The sequence below is a fragment of the Poecile atricapillus genome, chromosome 33 (genome assembly GCF_030490865.1).
Source record: "Poecile atricapillus isolate bPoeAtr1 chromosome 33, bPoeAtr1.hap1, whole genome shotgun sequence".
Lineage (NCBI taxonomy): Eukaryota > Metazoa > Chordata > Aves > Passeriformes > Paridae > Poecile > Poecile atricapillus.
Window position 1 is genome coordinate 1864984 of NC_081281.1, and position 12741 is coordinate 1877724.

The 12741-nt window shown below is 53.4% G+C and overlaps 2 protein-coding genes across 6 annotated transcripts; both read left to right on the top strand.

Moving 5' to 3' along the window:
* Positions 1–165: 165 nt before the first annotated feature.
* On the top strand, positions 166–11575 carry DEDD (death effector domain containing). Of its 3 annotated transcripts, XR_009280057.1 has the most exons (6): positions 174–313; positions 4774–5119; positions 7014–7121; positions 8511–8657; positions 10361–10924; positions 11441–11575. XR_009280057.1 is itself a non-coding variant. In XM_058860235.1 (5 exons), the coding sequence occupies exons 2-5, from the start codon at positions 4780–4782 to the stop codon at positions 10735–10737; spliced, it is 969 nt and encodes a 322-aa protein (XP_058716218.1). In that variant the 5' UTR covers positions 166–313; positions 4774–4779; the 3' UTR covers positions 10738–11575. The 3 variants fall into 3 exon arrangements, 2 of the variants coding, with proteins under 2 accessions (XP_058716218.1, XP_058716217.1); XM_058860235.1 differs by having other exon boundaries at positions 166–313; positions 8511–8654; positions 10361–11575; XM_058860234.1 differs by having other exon boundaries at positions 10361–11575.
* LOC131590295 (uncharacterized) lies at positions 10910–12741 on the top strand. Of its 3 annotated transcripts, XM_058860226.1 has the most exons (3): positions 10910–11250; positions 11407–11760; positions 11907–12741. In XM_058860226.1, the coding sequence occupies exons 1-3, from the start codon at positions 10910–10912 to the stop codon at positions 12250–12252; spliced, it is 1041 nt and encodes a 346-aa protein (XP_058716209.1). In that variant the 3' UTR covers positions 12253–12741. The 3 variants fall into 3 exon arrangements, with proteins under 3 accessions (XP_058716209.1, XP_058716208.1, XP_058716210.1); XM_058860225.1 differs by having other exon boundaries at positions 10910–11760; XM_058860227.1 differs by having other exon boundaries at positions 10910–11760; positions 12066–12741.

The window sequence follows — 12741 nt, forward strand, 5'->3', positions numbered from 1 at the left end:
CTCCACGTGCTTGGAAGTGAATTTAACAAGTTTTGTGGATTTTTTTGGGATATTTAATCCCAAAATTCCCCTTTCCCAGGGGTCAGCACTTCCATAAAACCTCAATTTTCCTGGATTTCTTTGGATTTTCAGGGAGCACGACACCAAATTCCTGCTTTTTTTCTGACTTCTATGGGAAGAAAACAATCCAGGATCATTCCAGGGAAAGAATCCAAGGATTTTTCCCTATTTTTGTTCAATTCAACACCCAGATTTGGAGGAAAGGAGACATTTTAAGGAAAACTCTCTTTAAAAAGCGGGATCACAGCTCCAGGTGCTTCCCATTCCCATTTCCCCCCCTGGAGCTGGGGCCAGGTTGTTTTTTTCCAGGGATTTATTGGGAATTTCCTCCTGGGAGAGGAGCCCGGCCCGGCCGTGCTGGGATTTGGGGATGGGTGGGGGATTCCTGCCCTGATCCCGATGTTTCCCTTTGTTTTGGAGACCGTATCCAGGGAAAGGCCAGGGCTGGGAGCAGGAACAGGGATGGATCCCCATGGAGAATCCCAGGGATTGGGATCCTTATGGAAAAACCCCGGGATTGGGGTCAGGATTCTGCTGGAAAACCCCTGGGATTTGGGTCAGGATCCCAATGGAAAACCCCTGGGATTGGGGTCAGGATTCTGCTGGAAAACCCCCAGGATTGGGGTCAGGATCCCAATGGAAAACCCCTGGGATTGGGGTCAGGATCCCAATGGAAAACCCCTGGGATTTGGGTCAGGATCCCAATGGAAAACCCCTGGGATTGGGGTCAGGATCCCAATGGAAAACCCCTGGGATTGGGGTCAGGATCCCAATGGAAAACCCCTGGGATTGGGGTCAGGATCCCACTGGAAAACCCCTGGGATTGGGGTCAGGATCCCAATGGAAAATCCTGGGATTGGGGTTGGGATTCTGCTGGAAAAACCCCGGGATTTGGGTCGGGATCCCAATAGAAAATCCTGGGATTGGGGTTGGGATTCTGCTGGAAAACCCCTGGGATTGGGGTCGGGATCCCAATGGAAAATCCTGGGATTGGGGTCAGGATCCCAATGGAAAAACCCCGGGATTGGGGTCAGGATCCCAATGGAAAATCCTGGGATTGGGGTTGGGATTCTGCTGGAAAAACCCCGGGATTTGGGTCGGGATCCCAATAGAAAATCCCCGGGATTGGGGTCAGGATCCCACTGGAAAACCCCCAGGATTGGGGTCAGGATCCCAATGGAAAACCCCGGGATTGGGGTCAGGATTCTGCTGGAAAATCCCCAGGATTGGGGTTGGGATTCTGCTGGAAAACCCCTGGGATTGGGGTCAGGATCCCAATGGAAAACCCCTGGGATTGGGGTTGGGATTCTGCTGGAAAAACCCCGGGATTGGGGTCGGGATCCCAATGGAAAACCCCTTGGATTGGGATCAGGATCCCAATGGAAAATCCTGGGATTGGGGTTGGGATCCCAATGGAAAACCCCTGGGATTGGGGTTGGGATTCTGCTGGAAAAACCCCTGGGATTGGGGTTGGGATTCTGCTGGAAAAACCCCAGGATTGGGGTCGGGATCCCACTGGAAAACCCCTGGGATTGGGGTCGGGATCCCAATGGAAAACCCCTGGGATTGGGGTCAGGATCCCAATGGAAAATCCTGGGATTGGGGTTGGGATCCCAATGGAAAACCCCTGGGATTCGGGTTGGGATCCCAATGGAAAACCCCTGGGATTGGGGTTGGGATTCTGCTGGAAAAACCCCAGGATTGGGGTCGGGATCCCACTGGAAAACCCCTGGGATTGGGGTCGGGATCCCAATGGAAAACCCCTGGGATTGGGGTCGGGATCCCAATGGAAAATCCTGGGATTGGGGTTGGGATTCTGCTGGAAAACCCCTGGGATTGGGGTCAGGATCCCAATGGAAAATCCTGGGATTGGGGTTGGGATTCTGCTGGAAAACCCCTGGGATTGGGGTCGGGATTCCATCCAACAGCCCCTGATCCCGTGAATTCCCGAGGGCTGGGATTTTTGGGATGCATCCCTGAGGTGTTGGATCCCTCTGGATCCCTCTGGATCCCCATTTTTGGTGGGAAGCCGGTGAATTCCCGGGAAATCCCACCGGGAGGGGGCTGAGCAGAGCAGGGATCCCGGAATGGCTCCGGCTGCGATTCCCGGCGGGTCCCAATCCCAGCTCTGAGGGAATTCCTGCCCCATTCCAGGTGGTTTTGAGGGATTCTTATTCCCAGGGGTTGTTTTGGTGGGATGGAGGATTTGGGGCCGATCCAACGGTGCCGCTCTGGCCCCAATCCCGAATTTTTGGGGCAGGAAAGGAGCAGGTTTCAGGCTTGGGATTGTGTTGGGGGAATGGAGAGTGGGAATTTTTCCCGTATCCTTAGGGAAAGGATTTGTGGGATGGATTTGGGGTGATCCATCAATTTCCTGGGATCCATCCCATCCCTAATTCCTGGTTTTTGGTGTGGGTTGTCCAGGAGAGGAACTGGAGTTGTGTTGTTGGGATGCCAAGTGGGATTTTTATCCAAAATCCACAGGGAAAGGATTTGTGGGATGGATTTGGGGGTGATTGATCCATTGGTGTGATGGATCCAATCCCAGATTTTCACTTCTGACGCTGCACGAGCTCATCCAACCCCAGCGGTGCCAGATCCCCCTGACCCCACATCCCATATCCCAGCATTCCCAAATCCCATATTCCATATCCCATATCCCAGCATCCCCAAATCCCATATCCCTGCATTCCCAAATCCCTGACCCCACATCCCATATGCCAGCATCCCCAAATCCCATATCCCATATCCCAGCATCCCCAAATCCCATATCCCTGCATTCCCAAATCCCTGACCCCACATCCCATATCCCAGCATCCCCAAATCCCATATCCCATATCCCAGCATCCCCAAATCCCATATCACTGCATTCCCAAATCCCTGACCCCAAATCCCATATCCCATATCCCAGCATTCCCAAATCCCATACTCCATATCCCAGCATCCCCAAATCCCTGACCCCAAATCCCATATCCCAGCATCCCCAAATCCCATATTCTATATCCCTGCATTCCCAAATCCCATATCCCAGCATCCCCAAATCCCTGACCCCATATCCCATATCCCTGCATTCCCCAATCCCTACCCCATATCCCATATGCCAGCATCCCCAAATCCCATATCCCAGCATTCCCTGACCTCATATCCCTGGATTCCCCAGTCCCATATCCCAGCATTCCCCAATCCCATATCCTCCATTCCCATATCCCATATCCTTGCATTCCCCAATCCCTGACCCCATATCCCTCCATTCCCCAATCCAATATCCCTGTATTCCCCAATCCCATATCCTCCATTCCCCAATCCCAAATCCCATATCCTCCATTCCTCATTCCCCAATCCCAAATCCTGTATCCCTCCGTTCCCCAATCCCATATCCCTCCATTCCTCAATCCCATATCCTCCATTCCCCAAACTCTGACCCCATATCCTCCATTCCCCAACCCCTGATCCCATATCCCAGCATTCCCCAATCCCATATCCCTGCATTCCCGAAACTCTGACCCCATATCCCAGTATTCCCCAACCCCTGATCCCATATCCCAGCATTCCCCAAACTCTGACCCCATATCCTCCATTCCCCAATCCCAAATCCCATATCCTCCATTCCTCATTCCCCAATCCCAAATCCCGTATCCCTCCATTCCCCAATCCCATATCCTCCATTCCCCAATCCCCAATCCCATATCCTCCATTCCTCATTCCCCAATCCCAAATCCTGTATCCCTCCGTTCCCTAATCCCATATCCCTCCATTCCTCAATCCCATATCCTCCATTCCCCAAACTCTGACCCCATATCCTCCATTCCCCAATCCCATATCCCTCCATTCCTCAATCCCATATCCTCCATTCCCCAAACTCTGACCCCATATCCTCCATTCCCCAATCCCATATCCCTGCATTCCCCAAACTCTGACCCCATATCCCTCCATTCCCCAATCCAATATCCCAGCATTCCCCAATCCCTACCCCATATCCCTCCATTACTCAATCCCATATCCTCCATTCCCCAATCCCATATTCCATATCCCTCCATTCCCCATTCCCCAATCCAATATCCTCCATTCCCCAACCCCTGACCCCATATCCTCCATTCCCCAGCCCCATATTCTCCATTCCCCAACCCCATATCCCTCCATTCCCCAATCCCAAATCCCATATCCTCCATTCCCCAATCCCATATCCCTGTATTCCCCAATCCCTGACGCCATATCCCTGTATTTCTTAACCCCATATCCCCCAATCCCATATCCCTCCATTCCCCATTCCCCAATCCCATATCCCTCCATTCCTCAATCCTATATCCCATATCCTCTATTCCCCAATCCCAAATTCTCCATTCCCATATCCCCTATCTTCCATTCCCCAGTCTCATATCCCTGCATTCCCCAATGCTAAATCCCATATCCTCCATTCCCCAACCCCATATCCCATATCCTCCATTCCCCAATCCCATATCCCATATCCTCCATTCCCCAACCCCATATCCCATATCCTCCATTCCCCAGTCCCATATCCTCCATTCCCCAACCCCATATCCCATATCCTCCATTCCCCAATCCCATATTCCATATCCCTCCATTCCCCAGTCCCATATCCTCCATTCCCCAACCCCTGACCCCATATCCTCCATTCCCCAACCCCATATCCCTGTATTCCCCAGCCCCACATCCCCCATACCCCTCACCCCTGACCCGGTGTCCCCCCCGCAGGCTCCCATGGCGGGCCGGAAGCGCGGCGCGGCGAGCGGCGCGGGCGCGGTGCCGTGGCCGGAGGAGCCGGGCGAGCGGGAGCAGGGCCTGTACTCGCTGCACCGCATGTTCGACATCGTGGGCGCGCAGCTGACGCACCGCGACGTGCGCGTGCTCTCCTTCCTCTTCGTCGACGTGCTGGACGAGGCCGAGCGCGGCCGCATCCGCTCCGGCCGCGACTTCCTGCTGGCGCTGGAGCGGCAGGGCCGCTGCGACGAGAGCAACCTGCGGCAGCTGCTGCAGCTGCTGCGCATCATCACCCGCCACGACCTGCTGCCCTACGTCAGCCTCAAGCGGCGGCGCCCCGGTGAGTGCCTGTCGCGATATATCGCGATATACCGGGGGGTACTGGGGTGATAGAGGGGTTATTGGGGTATTGGGGTGACATCATCACCCGCCACGACCTGCTGCCCTACGTCAGCCTCAAGCAGCGGCGCCCCAGTGAGTGTCTGTTGTGATATATCGTGATATACTGGGAGGTACTGGGGTGATAGAGGGGTATTGGGGTGACATCATCACCCGCCACGACCTGCTGCCTTATGTCCCGGTGAGTGCCTGTCGCAATATATCACGATATACGGGGTCACTGTCATGATACATGGGGTGATAGAGGGCTATTGGGGTGACATCATCGCCCGCCACGACCTGCTGCCCTACGTCAGCCTCAAGTGGCGGCGCCCTGGTGAGTGCCTGTCGCGATATATCGGGATATATGGGGGGGTGTTTGGTTATTGGGGTGACATCATCACCCGCCACGACCTGCTGCCTTACGTCAGCCTCAAGCAGCGGCGCCCCAGTGAGTGTCTGTTGTGATATATCGCGATATACTGGGAGGTATTGGGGTGATAGAGGGGTATTGGGGTAACATCATCACCCGCCATGACCTGCTGCCTTACGTCCCGGTGAGTGCCTGTCGCAATATATCACGATATACGGGGTCACTGTCATGATACATGGGGTGATAGAGGGCTATTGGGGTGACATCATCACCCGCCACGACCTGCTGCCCTACGTCAGCCTCAAGCGGCGGCGCCCCGGTGAGTGTCTGTTGCGATATATCACGATATGTGGGGTGGGTATATGGTGTATTGGGGTGACATCATCACCCACCACGACCTGCTGCCTTACGTCCTGGTGAGTGCCTGTCGCGACATATCGCGATATACAGGGGGGGTATTGGGGTGACATCATCACCTGCCATGATACCCTTCCCTGAGCGACCCATGAGTGGGGCAGCAGCCCCAGACAGAGATCGGGATTGGGATGGGATCAGGATGGGATCAGGGTTGCATTGGTTTGGGATGGGATTGGGGTTGGGATCAGGGTTGGGATCAGGATGGGATCAGGGTTGGGATCAGGATGGGATCAGGATGGGATTGGGGTTGGGATCAGGGTTGGGATCAGGATGGGATCAGGGTTGGGATCAGGATGGGATCAGGATGGGATTGGGGTTGGGATCAGGATGGGATCAGGGTTGGGATCAGGATGGGATTGGGGTTGGGATCAGGGATGGGATCAGGGTTGGGATCAGGGTTGGGATCAGGGTTGGGAGCAGGGTTGGGATCAGGATGGGATTAGGGTTGAGATCAGGATGGGATCAGGATGGGATCTGGATGGGATCGGGGTTGGGATCAGGGTTGGGATCGGGGTTGGGATCAGGATGGGATCAGGGTTGGGATCAGGATGGGATCAGGATGGGATTAGGGTTGGGATTGGGGTTGAGATCAGGATGGGATCAGGATGGGATCTGGATGGGATCGGGGTTGGGATCAGGGTTGGGATTGGGGTTGGGATCAGGATAGGATCAGGATGGGATCGGGGTTGGGATCAGGGTTGCATTGCTTTGGGATGGGATTGGAGTTGGATCAGGATGGGATTGGGATCAGGGTTGGGATCAGGATGGGATTGGGGTTGGGATCAGGGTTGGGATTGGGATGGGGTTTAGGGGTGGGGCTGTGGTGACACCCCGAGTGCAGCTGCCAAGACGATCCTGGGATGATCCCTGGGTTTGGAGGCCCCCATGGAATTTTCCTGGTGCCATTCCCAGCGTGTTCCCAGCACCATTCCCGGTGCCATTCCCAGTGTGTTCCATTCCCATCCCGTCCCCGTTCCCATCCCGGTGCTGTTCCCGTTCCCATCCCGGTGCTGTTCCCGTTCCCATCCCGTCCCCGTTGCCATCCCGGTGCCGTTCCCGTTCCCAGTGTGCCCGGATCTGGTGGACAAGTACCTGGAGGAGACGTCCATCCGCTACGTCACGCCCCGCGCGCCCGGGGGGGCCCCGCCCGGCCTCGGCCACCCCCACAAATCAGGTACGGCCCAGCTGGGCCCTGTGGGATCGTTATCCATTCTTTGGGATCGTTATCCATCATTTGGGATCGTTATCCATCCTTTGGGATCGTTATCCATCCTTTGGGATCGTTATCCATCCTGTGGGATCGTTATCCGTCCTTTGGGATCATTATCCATCCTTTGGGGTCATTATCCATCCTCTGGGATCGTTATCCATCCTCTGGGATCGTTATCCATCCTGTGGGATCGTTATCCATCCTGTGGGATCGTTATCCATCCTGTGGGATCGTTATCCATCCTTTGGGATCATTATCCATGCTGTGGGATCGTTATCCATGCTGTGGGATCGTTATCCATCCTGTGGGATCATTATCCATCCTGTGGGATCATTATCCATCCTTTGGGATCATTATACATCCTGTGGGATCATTATACATCCTGTGGGATCGTTATCCATCCTGTGGGATCATTATCCATCCTTTGGGATCATTATCCATCCTTTGGGATCGTTATCCATCCTGTGGGATCGTTATCCATCCTTTGGGATTGTTCTCTGTCCTTTGGGATCATTATCCATCCTTTGGGATCATTGTGATTCTCCCTGTGGGATCACCACCTCCCTTTGGGATCATCACCTCCCTTTGGGATCACTGTCACCGTTTGGGATCATTGTCACCCCTTTGGGATCATCATCATCCCTTTGGGATCGTCCTTCTTCTTTGGGATCATTGTGATCCTCCCTTTGGGATCATCCCAAAGTTCCCCACCTCGGAGCCTCTCGGGGCTCTGGGTTTAGGATCCGTGCCCAGATCAGTGCGGGGGGTTTGGGGCAGGAATTGGGGTCACCTTAATGAGGAGGGGAATTTGGGGGTCCCTGGGTTGGGAATTGGGGTCACCCAGGGACCCCCCCCAGGGCATCCCAAAATTCCCACTCCAGAACCCTTGGGGGGCCCTGCCCAGATCTGTGGGGGATTTTATGGGGTCGGGGGGGAACTGGGCTCACCCTTAACGGGGGGATTGGGGTCCCCCTCAATGGATGGGGGAGATTTGGGGTCCCTGACCCCACTGGGGCCCCGTTCCCCAGTGCCTGCTCCCCACCCATTCCTGTGCTGCTCCCTGGGGTTGGATTTGGGATGGATTTCAGGTCCCTGGGGATGGATTTGGGGTCCATGGGGTTGGATTTGGGTTGGATTTGGGGTCCCTGGGGTGGGATTTGGGATGGATTTGGGGTCCCTGGGGTGGGATTTGGGGTCCCTGGGGTTGGATTTGGGATGGATTTCAGGTCCCTGGGGATGGATTTGGGGTCCCTGGGGTGGGATTTGGGGTCCCTGGGGTGGGATTTGGGGTCCCTGGGGTGGGATTTGGGATGGATTTGGGGTCCCTGACCCCACTGGTGCCCCGTTCCCCAGTGCCTGCCCCCCACCCGTCCCTGTGCTGCCCCCCGGGGGGGCCCCAGCTGGGCCCGAAGCGCCCGGGCCGGGCCCGGAGCCTCCTCGGGAATCAACGGAAACGCAGGAAGTCAGCGACCCCCGACCCCAAGGAGAAACAGACCTGTGGTGAGAGGGATTGGGAATGGGGGATTGGGAATGGGGGATTGGGAATGGGGGATTGGGAATGGGGGATTGGGAATGGGGGATTGGGAATGGGGGATTGGGAATGGGATCCCAAAGGAGAAACAGACCTGTGGTGAGAGGGATTGGGAATGGGGGATTGGGAATGGGGGATTGGGAATGGGGGATTGGGAATGGGGGATTGGGAATGGGGGATTGGGAATGGGGGATTGGGAATGGGGGAATGGGAATGGGGGATTGGGAATGGGGGATTGGGAATGGGGGATTGGGAATGGGATCCCAAAGGAGAAACAGACCTGTGGTGAGAGGGATTGGGAATGGGGGATTGGGAATGGGGGAATGGGAATGGGGGATTGGGAATGGGGGATTGGGAATGGGGGATTGGGAATGGGGGATTGGGATCCCAAAGGAGAAACAGACCTGTGGTGAGAGGGATTGGGAATGGGGGATTGGGAATGGGAATGTGGGAATGGGGGATTGGGAATGGGGGAATGGGGGATTGGGAATGGGGGATTGGGATCCCAAAGGAGAAACAGACCTGTGGTGAGAGGAATTGGGAATGGGGGATTGGGAATGGGGGAATGGGAATGGGGGATTGGGAATGGGGGATTGGGAATGGGGGATTGGGAATGGGGGATTGGGAATGGGGGAATGGGAATGGGGGAATGGGAATGGGGGAATGGGAGTGGGGGATTGGGATCCCAAAGAGAAACAGACCTGGGTGAGGGAATGGGGGGAAAACTGGGAATGCGATTGAGGGGGAACTGGGAATGGAGGATTTGGGATTGGGAGGGAACTGGGATGGAAGGGGGATTGGACCCCAAGGAAAAACAGAGCAGGGTGAGGGGATGGGGATTGGGACTGGAGTCAGGATCGGAGGGATCCTTGGGATTTGGAGATCTGGGATTGAGGGAGATCCAGGGATTGGGGAGGGTCTGGGACTGGGGGGGAAGTGGAATTGGGGGATCCTTGGGATTGGGGGATCCTTGGGATCGAGGGGAACCAGGGATTGGGGGGATCCAGGGATTGGAGTGAGAACTGGGATTGGGGGATCCAGGGATTGGGGAGGGTCTGGGACTGGGGGATCCTTGGGATCAGGGAGAACCAGGGATTGGAGGGAATTGGGATTGGAGTGAGAACTGGGACTGGGGGAGATCCAGGCATTGGGGAGGGTCTGGGACTGGGGGATCCTTGGGATCAGGGAGAACCAGGGATTGGAGGGAATTGGGATTGGAGTGAGAACTGGGATTGGGGGATCCAGGGATTGGGGAGGGTCTGGGACTGGGGGGGACTGGGATTGGGGGATCCTTGGGATTTGGAGGGCTGGGATTGGGGGATTCAGGCATTGGGGAGGGTCTGGGACTGAGGGGTAACTGGAATTGGGGGATCCTTGGGATCGAGGGGAACCAGGAATTGGAGGGATCCAGGGATTGGAGTGAGAACTGGAATTGGGGGATCCTTGGGATCGAGGGGAACCAGGAATTGGAGGGATCCAGGGATTGGAGTGAGAACTGGGATTGGGGGATCCTTGGGATCAGAGGGGAACCATGGATTGGAGTTATCTGTGACTCACTGCTGGGGAGTTGCGATTGGGGGATCCTGGGATTAGGCGAGACCCTCGGAATTACGCGACATCCCGGGATTTGGGGAGTTCTAACTCCCTAAACGCCGCATTTCCCCGCGGGCAGACATCCGCCTGCGCGTGCGCGCCGAGTACTGCCAGCACGACTCCGCCCTGCACGGCAACGTCTTCTCCAACAAGCAGGACCCGCTGGAGCGCCAATTCGAGCGCTTCAACCAGGCCAACACCATCCTGAAATCCCGGGATTTGGGCTCCATCATCTGCGACATCAAATTCTCGGAGCTCACCTACCTCGACGCCTTCTGGCGGGATTACATCAACGGCTCCCTCCTGGAGGCCCTCAAGGGCGTCTTCATCACGGACTCGCTCAAACAGGCCGTGGGCCACGAGGCCATCAAGCTGCTGGTCAACGTGGACGAGGAGGATTACGAGCTGGGCCGCCAGAAACTCCTCAGGAACTTGATGCTCCACACGGCTCCCTGAGGGATCCAGCTCCGGTTGTTGTTTTTTTTTGGGATCCAGCTCCGGTTGTTTTTTTTTTTGTTGTTGTTGTTTTTTTCCCGGGTTTTTCCCGGTTTTTTGTTGGTTTTTTTTTTCCCGGCTCTTTTTTTCCGCGGAGGTTTTGTTGGCGGAGGTGCCCGAGCGGAGCCCGCTGATGGATTTGGGGAGGGTTGGAAATGTGGGATATTCCGGGATTTGGCGCTTTTTGGGGTTCCTGATGGGTTCTCCTTGTGTTTTCCATGGGTTTTTCCTCCCGTTTTTGATTTTGTATCCATTAAAAATGGCGATGAAAAGGCAAAAATCCCATTGGTGCAACACACTGGGATTTGGGGATTGGGGGTGTGGAATATTCCAGAATTCCTCACTTTTCCTGTCAATTCCCCCTTGTGTTTTCCATGGATTTTCCCTCCAGTTTTTGATTTTGTATCCATTAAAAATGGCGATAAAAAGGCAAAAATCCCATTGGTGCAGCCCAGTTGGAATTGGGGATTTCAGGTGTGGAATATTCCAGAATTCCTCACTTTTCCTGTCAATTCCCCCTTGTGTTTTCCATGGATTTTCTCTACTTTCTTTTCTTTTCTATCCATTAAAAACAGTGATGAAAAGGCAAAAATCCCATTGGTGCAGCCCAGTCGGAATTGGGGATTTGAGGTGTGGAAAGCCCTGGAACAATGGAATATTCCAGGTTGGAAATGTGGGATATTCCGGGATTTGGAGCTTTTTGGGGTTCCTGATGGGTTCTCCTTGTGTTTTCCATGGGTTTTCCCTCCAGTTTTTGATTTTGTATCCATTAAAAATGGCGATGAAAAGGCAAAAATCCCATTGGTGCAGCCCAGTTGGAATTGGGGGTGTGGAATATTCCAGAATTCCTCACTTTTCCCTGTCAATTCCCCCTTGTGTTTTCCATGGGTTTTCCCTCCAGTTTTTGATTTTCTATCCATTAAAAATGGCGATAAAAAGGCAAAAATCCCATTGGTGCAGCCCAGTTGGAATTGGGGATTTCAGGTGTGGAATATTCCAGAATTCCTCACTTTCCTGACAGTTCCTCCTTGTGTTTTCCATGGATTTTCTCTCTTTTCTATCCATTAAAAATGGTGATAAAAAGTAAAAAAATCCCATTGGTGCAGCCCAGTCGGAATTGGGGATTTGAGGTGTGGAATATTCCAGAATTCCTCACTTTTTTCCTGTCAAACTCCTCCCTCTTGTGTTTTCCATGACTTTTTCCCTATTTTCTTTCTGTATCCATTAAAAACAACAGCGAAAAGGCAAAAATCCCATTGGTGCAGCCCAGTTGGAATTGGGGATTCCAGGTGTAGGAAGCATTGGAATAACAGAATATTCCAGAATTCCTCATTTTTCTCTGTCAAATTCTTCTTTTCCTTGTGTTTTCCACATTTTTTTCCCAGTTTTATTTTATATCCATTAAAAATGGCGAGAATCCCGTTGGTGCAGCGCGCTGAGATTTGGGAACTGGAGGTGTGGGAAGCCCTGGAATAATGGAATATTCCAGAATTCCTCATTTTTCTCTGTCAAATTCTCCTTCTCCTCGTGTTTTCCATGATTTTTCCCTCTTTTATTTTGTATCCATTAAAAAACAATGACAAAAAGGCAAAAATCCCGTTGGAATTGGGGATTCCAGGTGTAGGAAACATTGGAAAAATGGAATATTCCAGAATTCCTCACTTTCCCACATCAATTCTTCTCCTTGTGTTTTCCATGTTTTTTTTTCCTGTTTTGTATCATTAAAAATGGCCAAAAAAGGGCAAAAATCTCATTTTAAGATCCGGAGGGACATGCTGGGATTTTGGAGCTTTGGAATATTCCAGAATTCCTCATTTTCCTTGTCAAATTCCTCCTTGGATTTTCCATTATTTTCCCCTCGTTTTTCTCTCTTTTATAGTAATTAAAATCAAGGACAAAAAGCAAATTGCAATTTCCCCCAAAATTCACATTTTCCTCCCAAAAATCCCTGGTTTTCCCCCCCCC